A 23,658-nucleotide genomic window follows, 5' to 3' on the forward strand; every position below is an offset into this window, starting at 1 on the left:
AGTGTTAGTGTGGCAGGAGGAGAGGCCCTCAGGTGGGCAGGACCAGACTACAGGGCACGTGTGTGTGTGTGTGTGTGTGTGTGTGTGTGTGTGCATGCTGTGTGGGCATCTGAGGACAGGCGTTGGCCGTGAGGTGGATGTTGGAATTGGGACTCTTAGGGAGGAAGACGCAGTGGGCTAGGCCTCCCTTGTTTTCCCGAGTGGTCACTGAGGGGCGCAGTGACAGTGCCGGGCCAGGCAAGGCAGGGAGCTCTGGATACCCAAGCTGGTGCAGGACCTAGGCTCCCTGGCTCTTCACAGATCACTGTTCTGCAGGAGGAGCGTAGTGACATGAAAGGCAAACCCAAGGAACCGAGAAGCCAAGAGGCCCATCTTGCCTTGAACTGACTGAGGAAAAAAAAAACTTTTTTGGTACTGGAGATTGAACCTAAGGCCTTTGCACTGAGCCACATCCACAGCCCTTTAGCTTTTATTTTGAGACCAGATCTCACTAAATTCACTAAGGTGCCCATTTGGGCTTGTAGTTCTCCTGCCTCAGCCTCTCACATCGCTGGGCCTACAGGCATGTGCCATAACGACTACGAAGGTTTTTTCTAAATCACTGCTCAGTTGGGTGGGTGCTTGCCACTGCTCAGAGCACGTGAGTGTCTCCTGGGCGGTGAGACAGTTGCGGGGTCTGCGGTGGGGAGGCACAGGCCTGGCTCGGAGTGAGGCCTCCCTGTTTGCAATGGGCAGAAGCTGGCTCCTAAGATGCCACAGTCTGCAGCAGCCTCTGCCCAGGCCAGGCAGGCATCGGCACAGGGGCTCTGCGGCTCCTGCTGGCCCTGCCAGAGCAATGGGGAAGGCACAGCTTTCTCCCAGCCATACTGCAAGGACACAGCTATTTCCCTTTGGCTCTGATCGGCGCCCCCCCAACTTTTGGCCTAATCTGAATACTGAAAATAATTTGTAATTAATATATCTTCGGCAAACACATTGTTTTCTTATAAATTTTGCAGTCTTCAAATGAAGATACAACCCCAAGGCGCATTTTCTTTGGGAAATATCTAGCACTGCCGGGGAAAAAGGCAGCCTCAGTATGTCCTTAAGTAAGAGGTGCAGCCACAAAAGCACCAAGCTGGAGTGAAAAACAGATTTGGAGATGATGATTGTGTTCTGGGAACGAATCACTACTTGTCTGAACTATGGGGAGGTCGAGGGTATTTTTAATTTAATGGATTAATCATTTATGTCTGAAGTTCCTGCTCCTCCTAGGAAAGCAGTGTGGGAGTTTGCACAAAGTTATAAATCATGTCAGGGTTTGGACCTGATCTTGGGGAGGCCTGGGCTATGGGCAAGTTATACTAATAATGTGAGAGCAGCAGCAGCCTCCTGAAAGAGTTCGCTTTGGGAAACTATGTCAGGGAAGACTCACGGAGGAGAAGCTCCCAGAGGGTGGTGACCCCGACTTTGCAAGGGATCCAACTGGATCTTGCCAGCTCTGCCCATTGGTGTCCATCATCCACAGCTCAATATGGCTTGAGATAAAGCCCCAAATACCTGGACCACCCCACCTTGGATTTGGTGTCTCACGCCAGGCATTTCCCAAGTATTTTAGGTGTATCACGGGTCATCAGGCCCATATGGCAAGAGACTGTTATTGCCATTTTATAGGTGCAATTGTGTACTTGTTTAAGACTTTTTCTCAAGAAAGCAGCAGCCTGGCACTAGACCTGAATGGCTCAGGCTTCGTGTCTTCAGCCTCTGTTAGCCATGCTGCTGGCTCAGGTCTGCTCTGTGTCTCGGGGGAAACAACTCGGCCCCTGCTCCTGCCCACGCAGCTGGCCTGGCTCCTCTCTTTTCCTTATCCTCCCATTCCAGTCTTCCTTCTGATTAAGGAGAAGAGCCGGAGGAAGGGGACACAGCAATGCTGTCTGCATAGCTGCGGAGTCATGGCTTCAGCTCGGCCTCAACTCAGCAAGCTGGACAATCTTCTGGGTCGCAGGAAGCCAAACCCGACCTCCAAGAGCACAGTGGGGCAACCGGACTGAATTTCACCTGAGCTGCTCAAGGACATCCTCCATGTTCAGCACCCCCACCCCCAGCTCCCCCGGCCTGAAGGCTTCCTTCTCTGGCACTAGGCTGTGGCCCTTGGTTCTTGCAAAGCGGGGGCAGCATGGGGAGGGCTGCACTGAGGGTCTTGGCGTATCTGCAGATTGCACTTTGCCTTGTTAGTGGACCTGAGCCACCCAGAGTAAACCATGTGCAGTTATTTTGCAAACAAACATTCACAGCATCGTCAGCCCCTGGTCACCAGTTGTCCCTGGACCGGCCCTGTGGGAAGAGTTGCAGACCCTGCCTGCTGGCTGCACGGTAGACTCGTCCCTGAATCCTAGGCTGGCTGGCTCACCAGGGTGTCATAACTAGGAGTCCTTGAGTTATGTCTGGCAGATCCCAGATTCTTCATCAAAGGCCAACAAGCACAGCCACAAAACCTGAAGGCTTAAATGTGGCTCAGCTCAGAGGAATACTAATAAGATGTGGCTTGGGGATATGCAAGTATAAAATGCAGAGGTAAGCTGAGCACCTCGTTACCCTGAATCCCAGAGTCACAGAAGGGCACGGGGAATCATGTAATAATTCCCAACACCTTGCTTGTGTTATTGCGGGGTCAGCAGCCCTGGTGCAGAGGATTTCGGCTGGCTTGTGCTTCTACATCGCGCCCTGGTGCATGTGCACTCTGCTCAGGCCTGTGGGGTGACAGGAGGGAAGGGTTTGGCTGGACAGGGCTAACTCCCCTGGGTGCTGATCTTCTATAGAACCGTGGGGAGACAAGGCTCATTCTGATGGCTGGAGTGGCCAAGCTGAGACCGTGGCAGCTCCCACCCTATGTAGGGGTTTGCTGGGGCCTCAGCATCTTAGCCCGACCTGTCTGCATCCCTCAGCTCCCTTGCTCTTGGGTTCATCATCCCAGGAGGCTTTGTGTAAAGTCTGACATGACAACCAGTCAACAGGCCCTTCCCAGCCACTTGTGAGAGAGGGGATATTTTTGCGTTAGACATTTCTTTAGGGTGACAGAACACAGGAAGGGGAGGGTTGCTCTGAGCAGCACTGGGGGATCTCGCGGAGACAACATGCACGGAGCCATTTACTAACCATTCACCTGCAGGATGTGGGTCTGGAACAGCTGCTCGTGGCCTGCGGCGTGGCAGGTGTAGTTGCCCATGTGGATGGTGGTCACCTTGGTGATGTACAGGGAGTCCTCCTCCCCGAAGTCCTGCATGGGCAAAGATGACAGTGAGATTGGCCTTTTAGTCCAGTAGGCATCTCTTGCTTTTCCAGGAAAATGGAAATCTTATGGCTACAGAGGAAAAGCACTGTGCTGGAGGGGCCCCCTGAACCCCTCAGGTTGACTGAAACCTCGCTCTCCTTACGAGAGCCCCATTCCTGCCATTCTGTGAAAACCTTGATAATGAAAAGAAGACAGCAGATGGCTGATTTGTCCTGTGTCATAACAAAGCCACAAAGGTTTATACCTGAGCTGCTTATGAAAAGTTAATGGCTAGTCAATGGGATGACATATTTCTAGTCTAAGTGGTTTCCTGTGTCAAAATCTGAGTCGGGAGAAAATACGTTTGGCGGGAGGCTGTGCAGTGGGAGGCCAGGCATCCTGAGAGGACTGTGGGGTGGGTGCGATCTCCCCCTAGATCAGAGGTGGGCTTGCAAACTAATTGATGCCCACATGTTGGGGCCCAGGGCAGACTCTGTCCTCAGGGCAGTGCCAGAGCTTCCAGCAGGGAGCCCTGGGCTGGGCTGCTGGGTTTTCCCTCAACACCGTCTTCCTGAGCCTTCTTCATATGCATGGCCTCTTGCTGGAGCCGGCCTCAGGCCCCTGGCGCCCCTGGTTGCTGGACGCATGGACCCCACTTCCTCAGGCTACCCTGAGTGTGAAGCTCCTACAGAGCATCCGAGGGTGGTACCCTGTTAGCACCCACAACAAGAGCTTAACCAGGAGCCAGAACTTGGCGTCTTATCTTCGGGTTCTGCATCTGTAGATTTAAGCAGCCACAGACTGAAAACATTCAGGGAAAAGATGTCTGAGCTAGGTGTGGTGGCGCCCGAGGTGGGTGTGTGGGTGCTCATTCGTGACCCCAGCACTCTGGGGAGGACAAAGCAGGGGCAAGTTTGATCCCAGCCTGGGCAACTTAGTGGGATCCAGCCTCAGAATAAGAAATAAAAAAGGCTGGGGATGGAGCTCAGGGTGAAGGCCCTGGGTTCAATGCCTAGTACCAAAAAAAAAAAAAAAAAAAAAAAAATTGTCGGCACAGACTTTTTTCTTGTCCCTAAGGAATGCAGCATAACAAGTGTCTCTGCCCCTTTTGCGCTGTGTCAGGTAGTGTAAGTCATCTAGAGATGCTGTGAAATACAGAGGATGCTGGAGGTTATATGCAATGCTGCACCATTTACACAGAACATCTGAGCAGCTGTGGTTTTGGCATCCCCTGGGGTCCTAACCCAGCCCTCCAGGATATCAAGGGGTGGCTGGCATCAACTCGTTTGATCCCTGAGGAAACCCCTGAAAGCCCCAGCACCCGTGGGCGAGTCAGCAGGGCTCTCCCTGAGAACACAGTCCAGTTTGATTGTTCTCAACTACACCCTCTGTGTTCACCTTGAGCACAGCCACTGCCATCCCATCCTGGGGGCTCAGAGACCCCACTGCTGCCCTCTGCAGTCTCTTCCCCCAAAAGCTCAGCACGGTCCTTTCTGAGCAGGTGCTGTTTCCTTGTGCAGCCCATCCTCAGGCCCCAGCCGCGGAGGGCCCCTGCTCGCTGCAGGTGGCGCCGAGAGGTGCCAGCTTGCGGCCCTGAGGCTGGAGCCCCTTCCTGCGGCCCTCCCTCCCCACGCCTGCCTGTCTGTCTTGCCCAGTCGCTGTCCTTCTAGGGGCGGAGTCTTCTGTGGCCCACACTCTGCCAGTTCACTGCCACTCAGTGCTGGATTTACCTTCTTTGCTGCCTGTCTCCCCGTGGCAGCAGCCGAGCCCCGTGGAGGGATGGGGGTCTTCTCGGGCTCTGTGTTCAGTGCTGTCCCCAGGGCCAGCACAGTGCCTGGCATGCAGTGGCTCTCAGTGAATATCTGTTGCATGAACAGGAAGCTCCAGTTCTTTGGTTTACAGACGGAGGTGGCCATCTTCCGCCCTCCCAGTCCCACAGTGGTTGGCCGGTCATGCGAAGTTACAATGTGGTGGCCGGTGGGAAGGCAGAAGCTTGGCCTTGAGCCTTGTCCCTGCTTCCTTGCCCTGCCTTGGAGGCTCACAGTTCTCTGCATTCCTTGGGCCAGGGCCTCTGGAGTGGACAGAAGAGACGTCTTAGCTCCGGGAGAGGGAAGAGCTGCAGACCCAGCTGATGACCATCAGTGTGCCTACAACAGAGTTCTTCGCCCTCTCCCTCTGCTTTTCCCACCTGCCAGGAGAGGGTCCTGCTGGCAGAGGTATGCGTGCTTCTTGGGTGACCGTGCGGATGGGGTGTACCAGCCCGTGAGGACAGCACGGGCTGCTGGCTGCATGATGGTTCTTATGTAGGCATGGAACACATTAGCAGCCTGTGGCGTAGGCTCTGGGGAGAACCTGACTAATAAATAAAATAATGTCTCTGGGCTAAAACAATAGGCATCATCTAATTATAGAACAAAGTGTGTATTGTTTTCTTGATATGAATATTGGCTACAGAAATCAAATTTACCTCACTGGATGTGAGAGAATGACTTTAAAAATTGATTTATAAGAAGCTACATAAAACTAAACCTGCAATTCTTCCTCTTCCAAACGTTGAGAGGTGTCTGAATACTGCTATTAATGCTTGATTGCATCTCTGTAATTGTGTTTTTATGGATAGCTTTTTTCCCCTCTGATGCATAGAAATGTATTAGGAAAATCAAGGTTCTTTCCAGAAATAAACAGATGCCAGATTAGACAAATTCTTTATATTGACGTACATCCATTCTTGGGAAAGAGACAATTTCACTTAAAGACATGGCTTTCGTCCTTTAAAATGCTGTTTGCTAAGTTTCTGCTCTTATTAAAGAAAGTAATGAAGTGAGACAGACGTTCTAAACAATAGCGGAGCTGAGACGACACGGGGGAGGCTGTCACAGTGCCACCCGAGAGTCAGGTATAAATAACGTGAAAAGGAGCCATCAGTGCCGCATTCTTCACCACCCAGCGGTAGGCACGAGCTCTCCAGAGCGACACTAGAGTTTGCTTAGCAATATTTGCAATGTTCCAAGTTAAAACTCAGAAACATTCATTCAGGTCTTTTCCACCTCTGCTCTTCCTGGGAGCTCTCTCTGGAGAGGACGGAGTACAGGGGGACCTCTCCTGCTCCAGCTCTCTCCTGTTCCCTAGAAGGCCACGCACCCCAGCATCTCTTCAGCTCCAGCAGCTGAACGCTGTGGATCCCTGCACTGAGGGATCCATGGGGCATGGAGGAGCTCCACGAGCACACGCGCACTGTCCACGCATGCACGATGAGCACACACACACGCAGGAGACGTGAGCGTGACCATGTGTGAGCCGGTTCGCACACACCAAACCTTGGCTCTCTACCGCTGACCGCCTCACCAACACTGGCCTTCCTGTGCTGTCCCCGTCTGTCCAGCCCTTTGGAGGACAGACTGGCCACTATGCAAGGACACTTGGGGCCAGTCCTCCTGGGAGGGGCTGCAGTGGCTATGTGTGTGCCTGGGTGGGCCTGTCCCGCCCCTGCCAGGCTCAGGCCGGGGGTGGGGTCAGAGGCACTGAAGAAGCCGCTGTGGGAAAAGCTCCTGGCTTCTCCAGGATTCAGGGTGTGTGGGCGCTGGCGGACTCGGTGACAGTCTGTGTGGCGTGCTTCACTTCTGTGCATTGCTGTATCATCCTCAGGGAGTCGTGTGGCTCACGCTGCACAGCCAGAGCTTGAGTGTCACTTGCTGCGCGAAGGGAGGAGCGTCGGCTAGTACGCTGGCTTTGGGGCACACACAGCAAGGAAGGACGGTGAGGCGTTAACCCCACGCAGAGGGAGGGCCGGTCTTGTGCTCAACTCCTGCGTAGGGTCTCAAGGCCTCGGGTCATCCTGGCTCCTGGGGGCTCTGTTTGCCCGGGGTCTTCAGGTCAAGCAGAATGTCCTGCCTCTGAGGGGCTGTGGACCAATGGTCCACCTTGCGAGTGGGATGTGTGGGGGCTGGGCGAGCTTTCCTGGCTGGCAACCCCTTTACATACAACCACGCCCGGGTGTTGGGAAAGCCTCGTGTTCGAGACCCTCCAGGAGAGGACACAGGAAGCTCCACATCTGGGATGCTCCTGGACTCTGCCGAGTGGCCTTTTCTTCTTGGCTGATTTTCATCCGTACTCTTTCCCCACAATAAACTGGAGCATAACAGCTTTGGGCGAGTTGGGTGAGTCTTTCCAGCAAGTTACTGAACCCGAGGGGGGCTTGGGAGTGCCGTTTTCTGACTTGCAGTTAGTGGCAGACGTCACACGGTTTTGTGTGCGCTCCTCTCTTCGGTTTCACTGCTGTCTCAAAGCTCAAACGGGGGGTTCTGGCCCAGTGGTGTAAGTGCTGACGTCCCACACATGGGGGACAAACTGCGGCACCTGGTGCACACGGGCGCCCGGGTTCCTGTGACCGAAGCCTCCCGCCTGAGACGTTCCTCTGGGCACTTGGCTTATCACAGTGGCAGAGGCCAGAGGGCGGGCACCTCCTGACTGGCCAGCGCTCCAGACTCGTGAGGCAGGGGCAGCAGCTGGTGCAGCCCACTGACAAGTACAGGCCTGCAGCCCGGAATGGGGCTTCAGATCTTTGGCTTTTGAACCTGCCTGGGAAGCCTACATCCCCTCTCCAGCAGGCGCCTGGAACACGAGTCCCCCGGAGAGAAGGCTACCAGCCCCTGGCTCTAACCTGGGCCACACTCACAGCCACGACAGCTCACTTGTCCTTGGAACACTCCGGAAAGGCCTGGTTAAATTCCCCTCTGTGGCTCATTTCTGTGACCGTGAAGACTTTCAGTTAGGTATTTCCTGCTGACTGGTGTTTAAAAGTCTCATCCGTTACTGGAGGGAGACTGGGCAGTATCCATCAGAACTGAGATGCGTCACTTCTGAGAACTCCTCACACAGATCACAGGTATGAGAAGCATGGTAGACGCAGCATGGTCGGCAGCGGACAGAGCCTAATGCAGACTGAATGTGAATGTCCTTGCATAGGCTGGGAAGGGGCACCAGACAGGGTAGGGAGAGGCCCCTTGCGGGAAGGGCTCCTATCTCAGGAGGCTCCAGCCTGATAGGAGCTGGTCAGCAGCCTCTGCTGGATGGGCCTCTGGCAGCAGTGAAAGAGGTGGGCTCAGGGAGGCAGAGGCCCTGTGGTCAGCCTCGGGCTCTGCCTTCTGAGTCTAGAAGCGGAACCAGAACCTTCCTGAAGGATATCTGCTTTACAGCCACCAGACCTGACTCAGTTCCTGAAGCGATATGGAGAGGGAAAAGAGATGACCTAGAGGAAGCTACCTGAGAGGCCCCCCAAAAGCGAAGGCCCAGGGAGCTGGCAGGGGCAGAGCTATGCCTGCAGCTCCTGGGGTCGGTGCCGCAGGGGCACGGGATGGCATCTTCTAGATCGCTCCATGCAGAAACGGCCACTTTAAACCCATGCGGAGCACAAGGGCCCAGATGTTTCAATAAAACCAGTGTCTTCAACACAAGCCGGAGAGCACTGACCACACCCTGTGAGAGCTCAAGCATAGCGTTACCCAAGATGGCGTAACAGAATGTACCCGCCATTTAATGAGATGATTTCAATTCAGAGCCCACAACCACTGTCTATCGAGTTGCAAACAGCTCTCCATGCCAATCAAACGCCTCTCATCTTTTACAGTGGATTCATGACTGGCTCATATAAAGACAATAAAAATTAAATGAGTCATGAGCTCATAAATCATTTTCTTTTGGTCTTTTAAATAACTCACTTCAAAGAAGCACTTGCAGAAAGCATATGCTTCATTAGAATTATTTGTTCCCAGTTTTATACCACTTAGGCATAGGGAAAAGAGAACCTTTTAACACACCCTTCAAACAATGCCAGCTACTTTCTTCTAATGGGCTTTGTGTTTCGGCTTTTATCGCTGTTTTCTGCCTGCCAACATTTGAAAGCCCCAAATAGTGAGATTCAGTGGGGGGAAAAAAAACCACATGCATAACAACAAAAAAAAGTGGTTCTTTTAAGTTATTTGAAATATACTGAATGCATGGTAGGCTTTTTTAAAAAATGAAAAATACAATAGAAAAATGTTTCCTCTCCCAGAGAAAACCCTGGCTAAACAATTCCACATGCTGCTCTTGGGTTATGCTGCTACCCTGATTTACTGGGGCCAAAGGCCAGCAGCTGATGCGAGCCCAGGGCTGTGCACGTGGCCTCATGCGCGAGTGCATGCGATCAGCCCTGGGGCAAAAGCTGTGGCAAAGCTGGGCTCTAGGTATTGGGGTCCACGAGCGAGGAACCCAGGGAACCCAGGGAGAGCCAGCTGGGCGGGTGGGCCAGCTCCGCGGTGCTGAGCACACAGACCCCCTGCCTGGAGGTGCACCGTGAGGGCGGAGGAGACGCACGAGGGACCAGCACAGGGCCCAGCGCTGGGCACCGGGGCAGCTCAGTGCTAGTGATAAATTTCAGCCATCGTCCACTGTCTGACTTTGGGGCCATCCTTCCTCTGCTTCTGTCCCTCTCCTGGCTCGTGTCTGGACCTTTAAGATCAAGGGGAAGTGAGGAAGACAGTTATGGAGCAGAGGGAGGTGACACCGCTGAGGCAGAACTCACGCTACCCTGAGTGGCTGCTGTGTAACCTGGGTGGTCAGAGAACCACAGCGCCAGGCACAGGGCGGGTTTGCATTCTTTTTCTGCAGAAACACCCTGGCCCAGCACACCCAATGAGGGGCGGGGGCAGCAGGAGAAGCATATGGATCTGCCTGAGATGGGCCTCGCCCCAGCCCCCAAGCTTATTTCTGCCCCCCACAGGGGGTGGCTGGCCAGGGAAGGGTGTGGTCATGCTCCGAAAGCAAGATGCTCATGTGGCTTCTGGGTAGAACGTGACATCCCAGAGGGTCCAAAGCGGCTGTGTGACTGCGGGGTCCAGAAAGTCCCCAAAGGTAACCCTCTCCCTGCTTCCCAGCAGCCCTGGTACCAGGCCAGAGAGCTCTCCCTAGGGATAAGCTCCCATCACGGGCTCCAGTGGCAGGGAGACACATGTGTCACTTGTGTCCTAGACGTGGCAGCACCCTCCCCCAGCACTGTGTCATGTGCAGGCCTGGGCGATTTGAGCACTGGCTTCTGGTGCCTACAGTGGGATGGCAGGCACTGGATGCTCTTCAGGGGTAAGCCTGGCCCAAGCCCAGGGCAGGGAGAGATCAGGATGCTGCTGTGGCCACCCCGGCTTAGCTTCCTGGGCAAGGGCAGCGACTGGTTCCTTGAGACTTACACGAGTGTGCACGCGCGCGCGCGCGCGCGTGTGTGTGTGTGTGTGTGTGCATGTGTGTGTATGCACACATACATGTCTAGACCTGTACCTGTTTTGGTGAAAAAACTAACAAAACACACTGTGGACTAGGAAATAGATAAATCACAGGCTATATCGTCTTTGCCCTGGGGAGCACCAGTAGGAGCAGAAACTAACCATTGTTCACCCAACAAACAGAAGCACAATCCAGAAAACCACAGTGAGAGGCACTGGATGGTGCTCTGCTGCTGCCCAGTCTGGGGCTTTGCCCTCTCTGCTCTGGGCCTTGGATTTGTCCCCTGCAGGCCGAGCCAGGAGACCTCTGGGCTTCCTCTGGAGGCACATCACAGGGGCTTCCAAAGGCTCTGCAAACCCAGGCAAGGCCACGTGCTACCCGGCAGGAACTTTGGGCAGATGCCGGGCAGCCTGGGCCACGACTCCACTCCGAATGTGCCAATCAGGAAGTGAGAGAGCAGAAGGACCAAGAACCCAGCAGGGCTCCTGCATTTCTGGGTACCTTTTAGTCCACAAAGGGCTTGGGACTCCGGCAGTACCTACATTTGACCACGTTAATGTGTGAGGCCCTTTGTATCCTGGCCCAGCCTGAGCCTCCACGCTCCTCTCTCCTGATTCCCCCGGCCACCCAAAGCCCCTGCCACCCAAAGCCCCTGCCCGAGTGGAATAGGCATCTGTGGAAGCCCGCTGTGGGGCTTCTGTGGCTCCCTGGCGCTAGTGAGTGAGTCCACAAGACAGGTCCCGTGTCTGAGTCTGCGTGGCTCTTGCAGGCCTGGGGACTCCGGCAGCACGGCTCCCTCGGATTCCGAGCGGGGCCTTCTCACTTGCCTCCGGGCTGCGGGGCACATTCGCTTTCTGATCCAATATTATTCTGATGCTCAAGGCACCTTTGATGTTTGCAAGTCAGGAAAGTTTAATTACATGTGTCATTAGGATGGCATCCGGTAATAGCTCTGTGACTGAATTCATTAACAGAATTCTTAACAGATAAGACAAGACAAATTAATATTTTGTTGCCCATGAAAGCGTCTCATTAAAGAGTAGTGAAAAAGTGATTAATATTTTGTTGCCAATCAAGATGTCTCAGACAAATGACAAAAAAGGAGGCCCACACCTCTGCGTTCTCTACTGTCCCTGCCTTTGTTCTGAAAGCAGATCCACTTTCCGGGGGGCCACTAATGACACTGCCCCCACCAGGGCTGGTATTTCATGGCACACGATGGGCGGGGAGGGGAGTGCTGGGATTCCAGGCTCAGGGGTTCTGGGAGCCCCACTAACCCTGGAATCTTTGCTCCGAAGTCTGGCTCTCCTGGGCTGTTCTCCTCCGACCCATTCTTGCTATGATAACATCCTGTGTCTCCCGAGGACACGGCTCGGTCTCCTCACTGTCCCCAAGTGGGGCTGCCACACTTCTGGGCGCCAGGTGCTTCCTGCCTGTGTGCAGCCCGAGCTGGCCTGAGGTCACCATCTCCACTTCCCCATTGATTCAACAAAGTCCAGGGGCTGAGCTGAGCCCGCTTCGGGCAGCGGAGGAGGCTGGTCAGTGTCTGTCTCCCTGTGTGAACCAAGGCTGATGAGGGCAGTGGCATCCCCAGCCCTGACTCCAAGCCACAGGGTATCTCCGAGCCATATCTGCCTGCCCGGGAGCCTGCTGGGCTGCTGCTGGCTGCTCAAGGGGATTCTGGCTGTAAAGTACTGAGTTTGTTGTTTAACGGCAGCTATAGCAACAACATTCATGTAAGTAAGAATGATAATATTTGGCATTTACGAAATAGTATATGCTAAGAACGTTACATGTGTTACCTCACTTAACCTTCACTGTTATTCTATGAGGCATTATCCCCATTTCGCTGATGAAGATGAAGAAATTGAGGCTCAGAGGGGCCAAAGGCCCTTTCCAAGGTTCTCAATGAGTAAGTGGCACAGCTGAGACTGGGAGACCTGTGACCCTGGAACCTGTATTCTCCAGCACACGGCGGCCTCCTCCCCTGTGGCAGGGGGAGGCGTGTGTTGTGTCCACTTCATGGGTGTTTGTTTGCCTCTGCAGGCTGCTGACTTAACCATGGGCAGCAGCATTTGCTAGGAGGTAACGAGGGGACATTAATCTTGGGCTGTACCCACAATTACCCAGATTGCTAACCTGATTGTGAAAAGTACAAGTGCAGCTGAGCTGGTGCTGCAGGCGTGTTTCAAGGAGGAGAAAAAACTGTCAAGGTAATTTAATTAACTGATGGAAAGTACATTAAGAGGAGTTTTGCCTCTGCCTCTATTCCGGGTGTCCTTAAATACAGCATCAACTAACACACATGGACCCTGAGACAGTTGCAGGTGGCCCTGTCCAAGCCCTCAATGAATCATTACTGGACAGATGCGTTTAAGAGCGGACACCCACCTTGAGAGCTTTGGTACACATAAATGTGCACCCCAACACACACACATACACACACACACACACACACACACACACACACACACACACACATGCACCTGGGCACACCCAACTCTTTACAATTAGGACAATGAGTGAGCCCAGGCCATCTCAGGCCTAGAGGACCAAGGACTTTGTCCACCCGGTGCCCATCTATCAAGCACCCTGGACTGAGCTGCACTGACGTCCAGAGAGGTCGAGGACCCTGGCTGTCTGCAGCACAGGGAGAATGGCAGGAAGCAACCCCACACCATGTGACAAGGGGCATCCTTTGCCCTCCTGAGTGGTTTTCTCTTTTCATCTTCATGCCTGCATCTCCAGGGCCTAGGGAGCCTCAGAGTCCCGACTTTGGGCATTGCTGGAGCATTTCAGGCTGCACTGCTCTCCTCGAAAGCAGTCTCAGCTCTGGAAGCACCTTCAAGGTCATGGGCTGTAGCTGCCCTCTCTTGGCCAGCATGGTCCAAGGGATGGGAGGCTCTCTACTCCCTGGAATGGCTCATTCCACTGTGGGGCAGGGCTGATGGCTGGCATGGTGCTCTGCCTACATTTGTGTCCTTATGGGACACCCCTTGGTCCTTTGGGTTGGTCCAACCCATGGGGCCACACGGCTCAGTCATGCCCTCTGTCCTTATTGCCTCTAGATGTTCTCCTACAGGTCTTCCATATGTGGGGCAAGCATCCCACAGGGGAACATCTGTGCAGTTCTGAGTCCAGGAGACCAGGGCATCCCCCTCTTCTGCCTGAAAATTATATTCCTGTTTTTCAGCCCAAGCCCCAATAGCTGACCTGGCAACTCCCTGATCATGTGACATCACTGTCCTCTCCCGTGAACTTCTGGGAAGCCACATTACCCCTCACGCCAAACCGGGACCAATAAATATACTTGAATTATTCCACCTCTTCAAGTCTAGGAGAAGGGAGGAGTTGCTAATGTTGCTTTTCTTATAAATTGGTTCCCCAAGGGTCAGTGGGTTAAAGAATTAGTCATGAAGTGGACGTAGGTGATGTCAGGACTCCAGCCCAGCTGCTGGTGTCCTCAGAGTACAGAAGGTGCCCTGCTGAGCTTCTGCACTCGGCAGCTCTCTTCTGTCAAGCAGTGGTGACGAACCTGTGGCATGAGTGCCGCAACAGGCTGTTTGTATCACTGAAAGCTCCGAAAGGTTCGCCATCACTGATTTAAACCATCAAGCCCTCATTCCTTTGTCCAGCAGAGAACATCCCCAAGGCAGGCACCTCTCTCCGGCCTCTGCCACTGCCACTGCCACACGCTTGCCCACACCACTGACTTTTTCGAGGTACATCCGAGCCCAAAAGCGCCAGCTGACTTACATTGATGTCTTCCAGGTCCAGGAAGTTCAGGGTTAGCCCGTTGCGCTTCCAGATGATGGGTGGCCTCAGGTCTCCTCGGATGGCACAGGTCAGCACCGTGCTCAGTCCCACAGTCACGGTGGTCATGCTGACCCTGTCCCCGGGGGCGAGGCTGAGCTGAACCACCTCTGCAGAGGGAAAGGAGAAGGATTCAGGAGTGTCCCTGGGGCATGGAGTCTCAACTCAGAGCCAACGGCTGTTAAGTGACTCTGGGACGGGGCCGAAATGTCACACGTACTGATGGGCACGTTGCTGGGTGATGCCCCAAAGGCTCTGTGAGTCAAAACAGATACACAGCTGATGTACAGAGCAGCTGCATGGCTGTGCGTTTGCCAGCAGAGCGGAGAGTGCTGGCTGCCAAGACGGCCAGGCCATGGCACAGAGAGCAGGGACTGCAGCCCAGAGCTCCCGGCCTAATGAAGCTGGAACCCTGCTAAGTGCAGTCAAGGTCTGCTGGGTGGCCTGGCCCATGTCTCGTCCGTCTGGGGGCCACTCAGAGGCTGCACTGTCTGAAGTCGGGGAGGGGAGTGGACCGGCTGACTTTTGTGTCTATTTCTGCCTGAATATTCACTGAACCTGGAGTTGGATTTCTGTTCTGTGGCCATGCACTGTGTGGCCTTTAACGTTTTGAAGTGTACTTCGGGCTGACAAAGTCATGATTCCTTGCCATTTTGCATTTGATAACTGGCATTAAAATGAATCATTCTTTCAGCAAATGGGCAGGGTCTAACATATTTTCTGGCCATTACGGGCTTTCGAAAATTCTTGGGACTCATGAAAAGTTCCCCAAACTCGGGCTGCTCAGATGTAAAAATAGGATCAGGCTTGAGGGGACAGCCACCTGCTTACTGGGGGGACTGGCTCTGTCCCCCCAGTCTGCACACTTGGGAGGTTACGCAGAGGGAGGAGGCAGGATGGCTTCAGGAGCCCTGTTCACCCCACTACTCTACTGGGGTGTGGGCGGCCCCCCCACAGGTGTGTCCCACAAACAGTGGAGACAAAGCACAGCGGAGCAAGCTGGGCCCCGGATTCAGAGGGAGGCTTGGGAGCTGTGACAGGCCGCACCCCAGGTCGGTGTAGAGCAGCCAAGTCCCCCTCGCCCAGCAGCACGCAGTGGCCCAGACCCCGCCCTGCAGAGTCCAGTGAGGTGGACGCCGACCTCTTCATCAGTGCTGAGTGGATGGATGGATGAAGAAGAGAGAGATGGAAAGAAACAAGGAGAGCAGCCAAAGGCCAGGGGAGGGGCGATCGCACCCTGGGAGAGAGCGACTCCGCCTGGGAAGGAGGCCGCTGGAGGAGACACAAGCGCCAGGTGACGGAAGCAGATGAGACTGGCTGGATATTGCAGACATTACTGCGAAGGCCCTCAAGTGCCCTCTTAGCTCACGCCCCTCCTGTGAGTCACGAGGTCGACTGCTCAGGACCCGGGCCGCGCGGTGGGCGGGTGTGAATCTGTGGAAATGGTTCGGCCCCCACAGTACTTCCTGCTGGAGGACTCCAGGCCCAGCCTTGGAGGGTGGAGAGGAGGACCCTGTCCTTCACGGGCGGCCATGAGGCTCCATGCTCTGCAACCAGGGGGCCGCGGATAATCCTCCCGACCCCGGGGGTTGAGGGCATGAGGAGGGAGACTGGGTGCCCAGTGAGGGGTCCCGGGGCTCCAGCAGGAAGCTGCGCTCTCCCCACAGCCTGCTCCCTACCCACCGGCTGGGTGCTGCGGGCCCACGTGGACGCCAGACTGAGGCCCTGGGCGCCCAGGGTGTTTGCGGCAGTGGGGATGGAGGAATCCCGGCCTGGGTGGGGCGCGGTGTCTGGGCTGCAGGCTCAGCGCCCCACAGGGCAGCTGGGGGCCTCACAGTGGACACTGAGGCAGCAGAGGTGGAGGCCAGCCTGGAGGGTAGGGGAGGGTAGAAGTCGGGCACACTGCAAGCCTCCTGTGTCCCTGGAGGCGCCGCGGGTGGGTATGGGGTGGGGTACGGCCCCTCCTGGTTCCTTGTCCACCATGTACATGTGTGAAGATGGAAGCTTCTCACAGGAAAAACTACTGACAGAACTATTGTAATTCTGCTCCTGTCAGCTACACAAATATTACCAAACAGCAAATATTTGGATCACTTAAAGTTTAATTAAGTAAATGTTTCATTGGATTTAATTCATGTCAATATTCCCCAGCTCCTTTTAAAATTCGGGAGAGATTTATGGCAACAGGACCCTTTCCCTACAGCCTCCCCGCCTTGTACTTACTGCTCTCCAGTCCTCCCCGAGGCCCTCTCCCCTGTACAGTGGCAAGACCAGGGCTGCCTCTGGGGTGATCGCCAGGGAGAGCAACACAGGAGACTGCATCAGTGGCGGGGCCCTAGGGGTCAGCACAGGCAGGAAGGGAGGTGGCTCTTAGTTTCCACAATGGAGACTGAGGGAACTGAGGAGGCCATGGAGCAGCTTTCTCAGGGAGGGGCTGCTGGTGGCCGTGAGGCCCAGCTGGGGACCCCACGGTCCCGGTGAGCCTCCCACAGTGGTGGGGCAGGTCCTGGGGCAGGTGGGCTGCCCTCAGTCCAGGTGTAGCAATTGCGTTCCTCCGACCCTCTCCCCTGCCGTGGCACAGAAGAGGGTAGGGGACCAGCGAAGTCCAGGCCTGGTTCTCACCCTGCTGGGGTCCCTGGTGACCTGAGAGGAAAGTACAGCAGAGCAAGATCTCCAGGGCAGCTGTCTGAGGAAGGGTCAGCGAGGGACCCTCCCAGCTCCTGCTGGCGCTGTTCCTAGGGCGGTGGACCTTGGAGGATTCTGTGGCCACTGTGAGGGGAAGTTTCAAGGGTCTCTGGGAAACCAGGCAGCAAGATGGGCCTGCCACTCGGCATAAAGAGGGGACAGTGAGAGGGCTTGGCCAGGGGCGACGCCATGTCTGGGGTACGAGGATGTGTCCACATAAGAACTGCTGTTGTTGGCAAGAAACGACCCAGCTGTGGGAGTGGTCCCTCAGGGCAGAGCTCTGTGCCCACAGGGTAGGTGATGCTCCTGCTATGAGAAGTGGCCCTGGAAAGCTGCGTGGTGAGCAGGGAACTGGAGGGGGACGAGCAGGCTGGGTGCTCATAACTCACACATGCATCCCACTGGGGGTCGGGTCTTCCAGGATCAGGGGCTTCCTCTTGCTCTGCCCTGAGGCAAGAGGCAGAGCCACACTGTGCTGAGGTTGTCAGTATGGGGCGGTTCGCAGCAGATGGACCTTCCTGGGCCACCAGCCAGGCGCCGTGTCCCGCAGTAGCTGTTGGGCAGGCCATGGCCGGCAAGGTGTCTGTCACACATCGGGTGGGCCCGCGGTCAAGACCTCTCTCTGGGGCCCCGACCACAGCAGCAACATGAGGTGCTCCAGACAGCAGCCCTCACCTTTCCGCTGCACACTTGAACTTGGAGAGGAAGGGCAGCGGTAGGGAGTGAAGGGTTCTCCTCCTAACAGGCTAACATACATCTTTCCTGAGAGCAGGAGGCCACACAACTGTAGCTGGTGGAGAATTGGGTTTTAGTTCCTATTACAGGTTTCCCTTAATCTTGGGTGCTATTTCTCACACTGACTAAAACTCGATGAGACACTCATAAACCCATCAGCACCCACTCAGATAGGACTCTGGGACTGGGTAGCAGTAGAAATTAAATTTTTCAAATTCTCGTCAAGTTGGTGTTAGTTTTCTTAGGTCAGGAAGGTACTAATGGAACACATTCCTACCTGGACATTGCCATTTTTCAAATGATGCTCTTGGTGAAAAGACCCCGTCAAAAGCTCAATCAACCTGTCCATCAATACTTTTGACAGAGCCTGGAAGGGTAAACTTAGGTTCACACGCCTGAGAATCACGGCACCTCACAGGGCGATCCCAGGCCAGCACTTAGCTGTCCTCATGTGTCCCCTCCCTGGAATGGACTCTTGAGGCAACCTGGGAGCCAGCAGCGTAGTGTGACACCTGTGTGATCAACTGCTGGGCCGCACTGTGGAGTTGGTGGGGGCAGAGTGTGCGGGCCTTGTCCCCCGACCAAGCAGGACTCGTGACCCGCTGGTAGCATGGTGCAGAGCCGTGCCTGCTTGTGGGGGGCCCAGGGCGGGGGTGTGGTTTTTGCCTCCTCTGTTTTCTCCACAAGAGAACTGCTGCTCTGGGCCCCTGCTAACATGGATGTAACAGGTTGGAGAGCACACCATGGCTCTGAGTGCCAAAGTGCAGCCGGTCTGCACGGTGACTCTGGCTTAGCCTCACGTGTCGCATCCACGAAAGAGGGCACTTGCATCCAGAGTTTCCTTCTTTCTGAATTCTGTGTTTCCGTTTTCCTGCTATTGTCACAGTCCCTCCTGCTTGCCTTATTTTGGAAACGGCAGTGAACTTATTAGTCAATTACCTGCAGATCTGACAGTAATTTACTTGTTCAGTTGATTTGTGCTGATCAGTGTTACTTCCACCTTTATTACCATTTATATCACGTTGTGCTGTCTGGTGTAAACATCTTTTTTAGTTACACACAGCCAGAGACCAGATCTGTTTCCTTTCTTTTGTAACCCCCACACTTCATAGGATGCCTGGCACACGGAAGGGACTTAATAAGCAGTTTTACGCAAGTGAGTGATTAGTGCTCATTCAACAATTATTTATTGGGCACCCAGCGTGTGCGAGGAGATAGTGGGAAAATACTGGCAAGCGAAACAGCCCCGGCGCCTGCTGACCTGGCCCCAGCAGCTCAGCAAGGGAGACACAGTTATGTGGGGATGGAGAAGAGACCCAAGGCCTGCCGAGAGACTCTGAGATACGAGGCCCCCGCTCTGGCAGAGACCAGCTGCCCTGTACCGGGGAGCCCTGTCCACGTGCCCAGAGCTGGCCACCCCACGGTGGATGCAGAAGGCACATCTGTGCTGCTCTCAAGCTGCCCCAGTCTAGTGTAGCAGGAGGGCCGGGAGCAGAGCAATCCAAGCTCTGGGCCAGTAACATTTTTGGCTTTTGGAAAAACCACATCTCATTGTGGCTTCTGTGTGCAGAACAATGGGAAGCTAGAGCTAAGCTTGGTACCCACGGCTGTGACGTCACTGTTCCAGGGAGCACTGGGTCCTCCAGTGTGGTGGGCGGCAGAGGTCAGTGCTGAGGTGGCCAGCTCTGGGCCTCTTGGCCAGCAGGGTGTACAGGTTCCACAGAGCCAGGTGCCAGCTGCCCCTCCCCACCTGCCGAGCCACAGTCCAGGAGCCGGGCCCTACTGTCTCCCACAGCCTCCGGACTCTGCTCCCAGAAAGCATCTCAGCTGCCAGTGGTTTTGCTGGCTTGGTGGTGGTGGTGAGTGGCAGGCTGCTTTGCCTTCTGCAGTTACACACTATTTACTCAGAAGCACAGAACTCTGTCTGGACCTCTAAGGCTGAATCCAAATCCTTCCAGATAGGCCGCTTCTACCTCCCCAGCAAGAGGCTGCCACACGATTACTAGAGACAGATGAGCTAGGCAGAAATATTGTAGGCGGTCAGATAGGGCCAGGTCCTTGAGGGGTTCAGGACAAAGGTGGAACGCACCAGAGTGGCGGCTGGAGACACACTGGCTGAAAACCAGGCCTCAAGATAAGGACAAGATGACCAGACCTGCATATTTCCTCCAAGAACAAACACTGGGCCTAATGCAATCTGGATAGACATTGATCAGCCCGGTGGTGACCAGGACCTCTGGACCCACCTCTTCCTAGGAGAATCCTTATTCTTTCCCTCCATGCGTGTTACGTGACTTGCTTCTCAACTGGACCACCATTACCTAAGTGACTGTACTTGTAACTTTTTTTTTTTGGATGGGGGGGATAGAACTCAGGCCCTTGTGCTTGTGAGGCAGGCGGTGGCACCACTGAGCCAAATCCCCGGCCCAACTTGTGAGTTTATTTGACGATCATGGCTGTGGCCTACACTGTATCTGTGTGGGTTTCACCCTATAAAACTCCTCTGTAAAGTGGGGTCCCCGGGCTCCCCAGTCAGGAGCCCTCCTGCTTCCATTGTTCCTAGGACTCAACTCCGGGTATCACAGACGGAACAAGCTGGGAGATACAAAGTTTCATGTTTCATCTCTTTATTGTTGCCGGTAACACTATGTGCTCCCAAGTACTCCGGTCATCTTCTAATTCTCCAGCACCCACTTAGACTATGAGTCAATTTGAGCGGCCGTGGAGTGCCTAGGTATTTATCCAAACAACTCTGGATGGAAAAGCCAGAGGCCCAGCAGAGACCCAGGTCTCAGGGTGACTTGGCTCAAACCAGCCCCTGCTGAAAACAACTTAACACTGACTCAGGAGAGGAATAAAGCAACTGCGCTCCCTAAGGTGGCAGGCCTCATCCAGTCAGCTGAAAGCCTGACGAAAACACAGGGATGAGCGAGAGGGCGCTGCGGTCGGCTGCCTTCCCAAGTCTGGAGCTGCTGCCTTGCAGCTGGACTTGTGCCCCAGCTCTCCCGGGTCTCCTTCAGGGGTCTCCAGGTTGTCAACTGCAGCTTTTGGGATTTGTCAGCCTGCATAATCATGGCGCCCATTTCCCCTAACGGATCTCTTTGTACAGCTACAGAAACATGCATGTATCTGTCTCTTATTGGCTCTGTGCCTCTGGAGAACCCTGAAAAACTCCTCCCATCTTCCTCCTTCCTGAGGGGGCGTGTGGTCATGCACTGTGACAGCGAGCTCGGCCCCCTGGCTGGTGTGGGCGGACAGTGGCCTGACCCCATCAGACCAGAGGAAGGTGAGAAATCAGCCTCTCCTGCTATACACTGCTGAGATTTCAGGGCTTCTGCGGCAGCTGGTGTTATAATTACCTAATACACCCCCTCAGAAGGGGAAGAAATACAAGTTAATGTATTTCCACTGAAGAAATGGCAGGGTGATGTAGGAGGGACTCAGAGAGGCTGCGCCATGAGGTCAGGAAGCCTCAGCCCTTCTAACAGAGAAGACCCCACTTCTGTTCTAATCCCCACCGCTCTCTGCACAGGGAGCTCACGACCTCACCCACACCTGTTTCCACTGCTACAGCCCCGCCTCCCTGCCTGCTGGGCTGGGGAGAACTGCAAACAAATTACATGGTATACTAAGCACTTTGGCTACGCACAACAAGCTGCTGTGGTGAGGGAACAGCAGGGGGCCCATTAAGATGCAGGAGGTGGTGGAGGAGGCTCTGTGCCTGGGAAACGTTTAAGTGGAGACACCAGCCAGGTCAGGCCCTGAGGGGGGCACTGTGCACACCCCGAGGCAGGGTGGGGGCTAAGGAAGACCAGTGAGAGTGGCTGAAGGACAGGGAACCAGGCAATGGGGTGTGGCTTGGGCACAGTCGGAGATGTAGGAAGAGCCCGTGGAGCAGGCAGGCCCACAGCAAGGACTCGGGTTGTAATTTCAGGCATGGGAATGTGGCTGGGAGGACTCGAGTCCAGGAGGAATGTGATCTGATTTGCATGCTAAAAGGCTCACACATCAACATCCAGGCACTTGTGTGAGTCATGCACTGCCCGGTGAGGACACAGGCAGGAGGCTGGCTCGCACGCCAGGGTGTACAGAGTTCAGGGGAGAGACGGCGGTGATGGAGGAGACAGAGAGAACACCTCGGCCCTGGACTCAGCTGCAGTTGAGAAGGGGGTCAGGAAGGATTCTGTCCTTGTCAGTCCTCTTTCAAAAGATGGTGCGGGTTTCCAAGGTGAGGCAATCTGGGAGGGAGCTGGGACCCCTGGCAGCCCGAGGGCCCTGCTGACACCCTCACCTCCCCAGGCATCTGATGTGAGCTGGGGACTAGAGTCACTCTCTGGGTCTTCTCTGTAAGACCTGAAGATGATTTCTCAACGGTGTCACAAAAACCCTCAGGGAAGAAGGGCAGATTATTGTCCACTCCCCTCTCCCTAAACTCCCTGGACCTGGGCGTGCCCAGCCGGCCCCAGAGCAGAGACGCCACGGAGGGAGACCCACCTCTACCCCCAGCTTGAGCCGCCGTTTAGGAGTGCATAATGCAGAAGCCACTGCATTTTGAAAGAACATGAATAAATATAACCTGTTTTCTGTTTAATTATCCAGCCTTCTGAGACTGCCAAGGCACAGCCGTGTTTTGTAAACAGGCTGCTCAGCAGACCGTTTTGGAGAGAAGTTTACATCTGTTTTTGATTCCAGTCCCAGGAGTGCACCATAGCACTGATGAACTCCTGGCGGGGGTGCTGCGCTGGCCCTCGGAGGCCCTGCTAACCGGATTCTTTAAAGTAAACCTTGCTCTCCGTTCCTCAGCAGCCCCCTGCCAAGCACCATGGCCTCCAAGCTGCGGTGCAGGCCGGGCCACACCCCCTTCCTGCAGGGCGCGCCCTGGTGTTCCCGTTCTAAGCCGCAAGGCTGGAGCTCTGTTCCCAGGGTTTACCAAAGCAGCAAACTCCCTAGATGTGCCCAGCTGTTGGGAGGGGAGGCCAGCGGGGTGGCGGCCCTGGTAGCCTGGCTTGGAGGTTGGAAGAGGGGTTGAGAGTCAGAGTGTAGAGCAGCAGGAGTAGGGCAGGGCAGTGTGGACTCAGAGGGGCAACCTCTGGGGCAGTAGTGAGAGGAGCATGGGGCAGGGCTAGAGGCCCCACAGCTACAGCAAGGAAGTTTGGTTTTTGTTTCACGAGATGCCATTAGGAGGTTTTAGGCAAGAGGCTAAAATGCTCTGATTCACACTTTTAAAGGCCATCTGTGCATCATCTGAGAAAGCTTCAGCTAAGTTAACTGAACCCTCACTGGAAGTGGGGCTGACTGACAAGGGAAACCTATCACCATAATGAAAAGGCTGTGGTGGAGTTTCCTGAGAAGGCCAACCCCATGGTCCTGGGGCTCCCTCCTTCCTGCCCTGCTGCCTGATTCCGGGGAACCAGAGGCGCAGTTCTAGCCCCACATCAGCTGGGAGAGGATGTATATATTTGAAGAACAAGAAACCCCTCAAAGGCCCCAGGCGATGTCCTATCATGTTTTATGGCAAGATGTGTGTTACAGGGTCACTCCTAAAGTGACCACGGAAGGGCCATCCTGGCCCTGGCGGCGGGCAGGAGACCATCAGGAAGAGAGGAGGAAGTACTCTGTGGCCGAGGGAAGGGGACAGGAGGGGCAGTGGGGACAGCAGATAGGGCAAGAGGCCGTGGTCCAGGGGCTCAGGTGCGGTGGGCACCTGTGCAAGGGAGACTGAGGAGATTTCTTGATCGATGGGATGGGGAGACTGAAGGGAGGGGAAGAATCGAGGATGAACCCTGGGGTTTTGGCTGAAAAAACTGGGTGGGTATTGGCCACATTTACAGAAATTCTGAAGGAAAAAGCAGATGACTGAGGTGAAATCCCTGGCTCTTTTTACTGTGATGGGTGGCCCGAGGGGTGGGGAGCTGACTATG

At 54.9% G+C, this 23,658-nt stretch overlaps 1 protein-coding gene across 1 annotated transcript in view; it reads right to left on the minus strand.

Moving 5' to 3' along the window:
• The window catches only part of Fstl4 (follistatin like 4), a 525,946-nt gene that overhangs the window by 29,381 nt on the left and 472,907 nt on the right, over positions 1-23,658 (minus strand). Inside the window, exons 19-20 of the mRNA XM_019209874.2 lie at positions 14,261-14,427; positions 3,136-3,256 (exon numbers count right to left, since the gene is read on the minus strand). Coding sequence (XP_019065419.1) covers positions 3,136-3,256; positions 14,261-14,427 — 288 coding nt within the window. The remainder of the gene's footprint in view (positions 1-3,135; positions 3,257-14,260; positions 14,428-23,658) is intronic.

The sequence above is a fragment of the Fukomys damarensis genome, unplaced genomic scaffold, assembly GCF_012274545.1.
Source record: "Fukomys damarensis isolate Sample0158 unplaced genomic scaffold, DMR_v1.0_HiC HiC_scaffold_9, whole genome shotgun sequence".
Taxonomy (NCBI): Eukaryota; Metazoa; Chordata; class Mammalia; order Rodentia; family Bathyergidae; genus Fukomys; species Fukomys damarensis.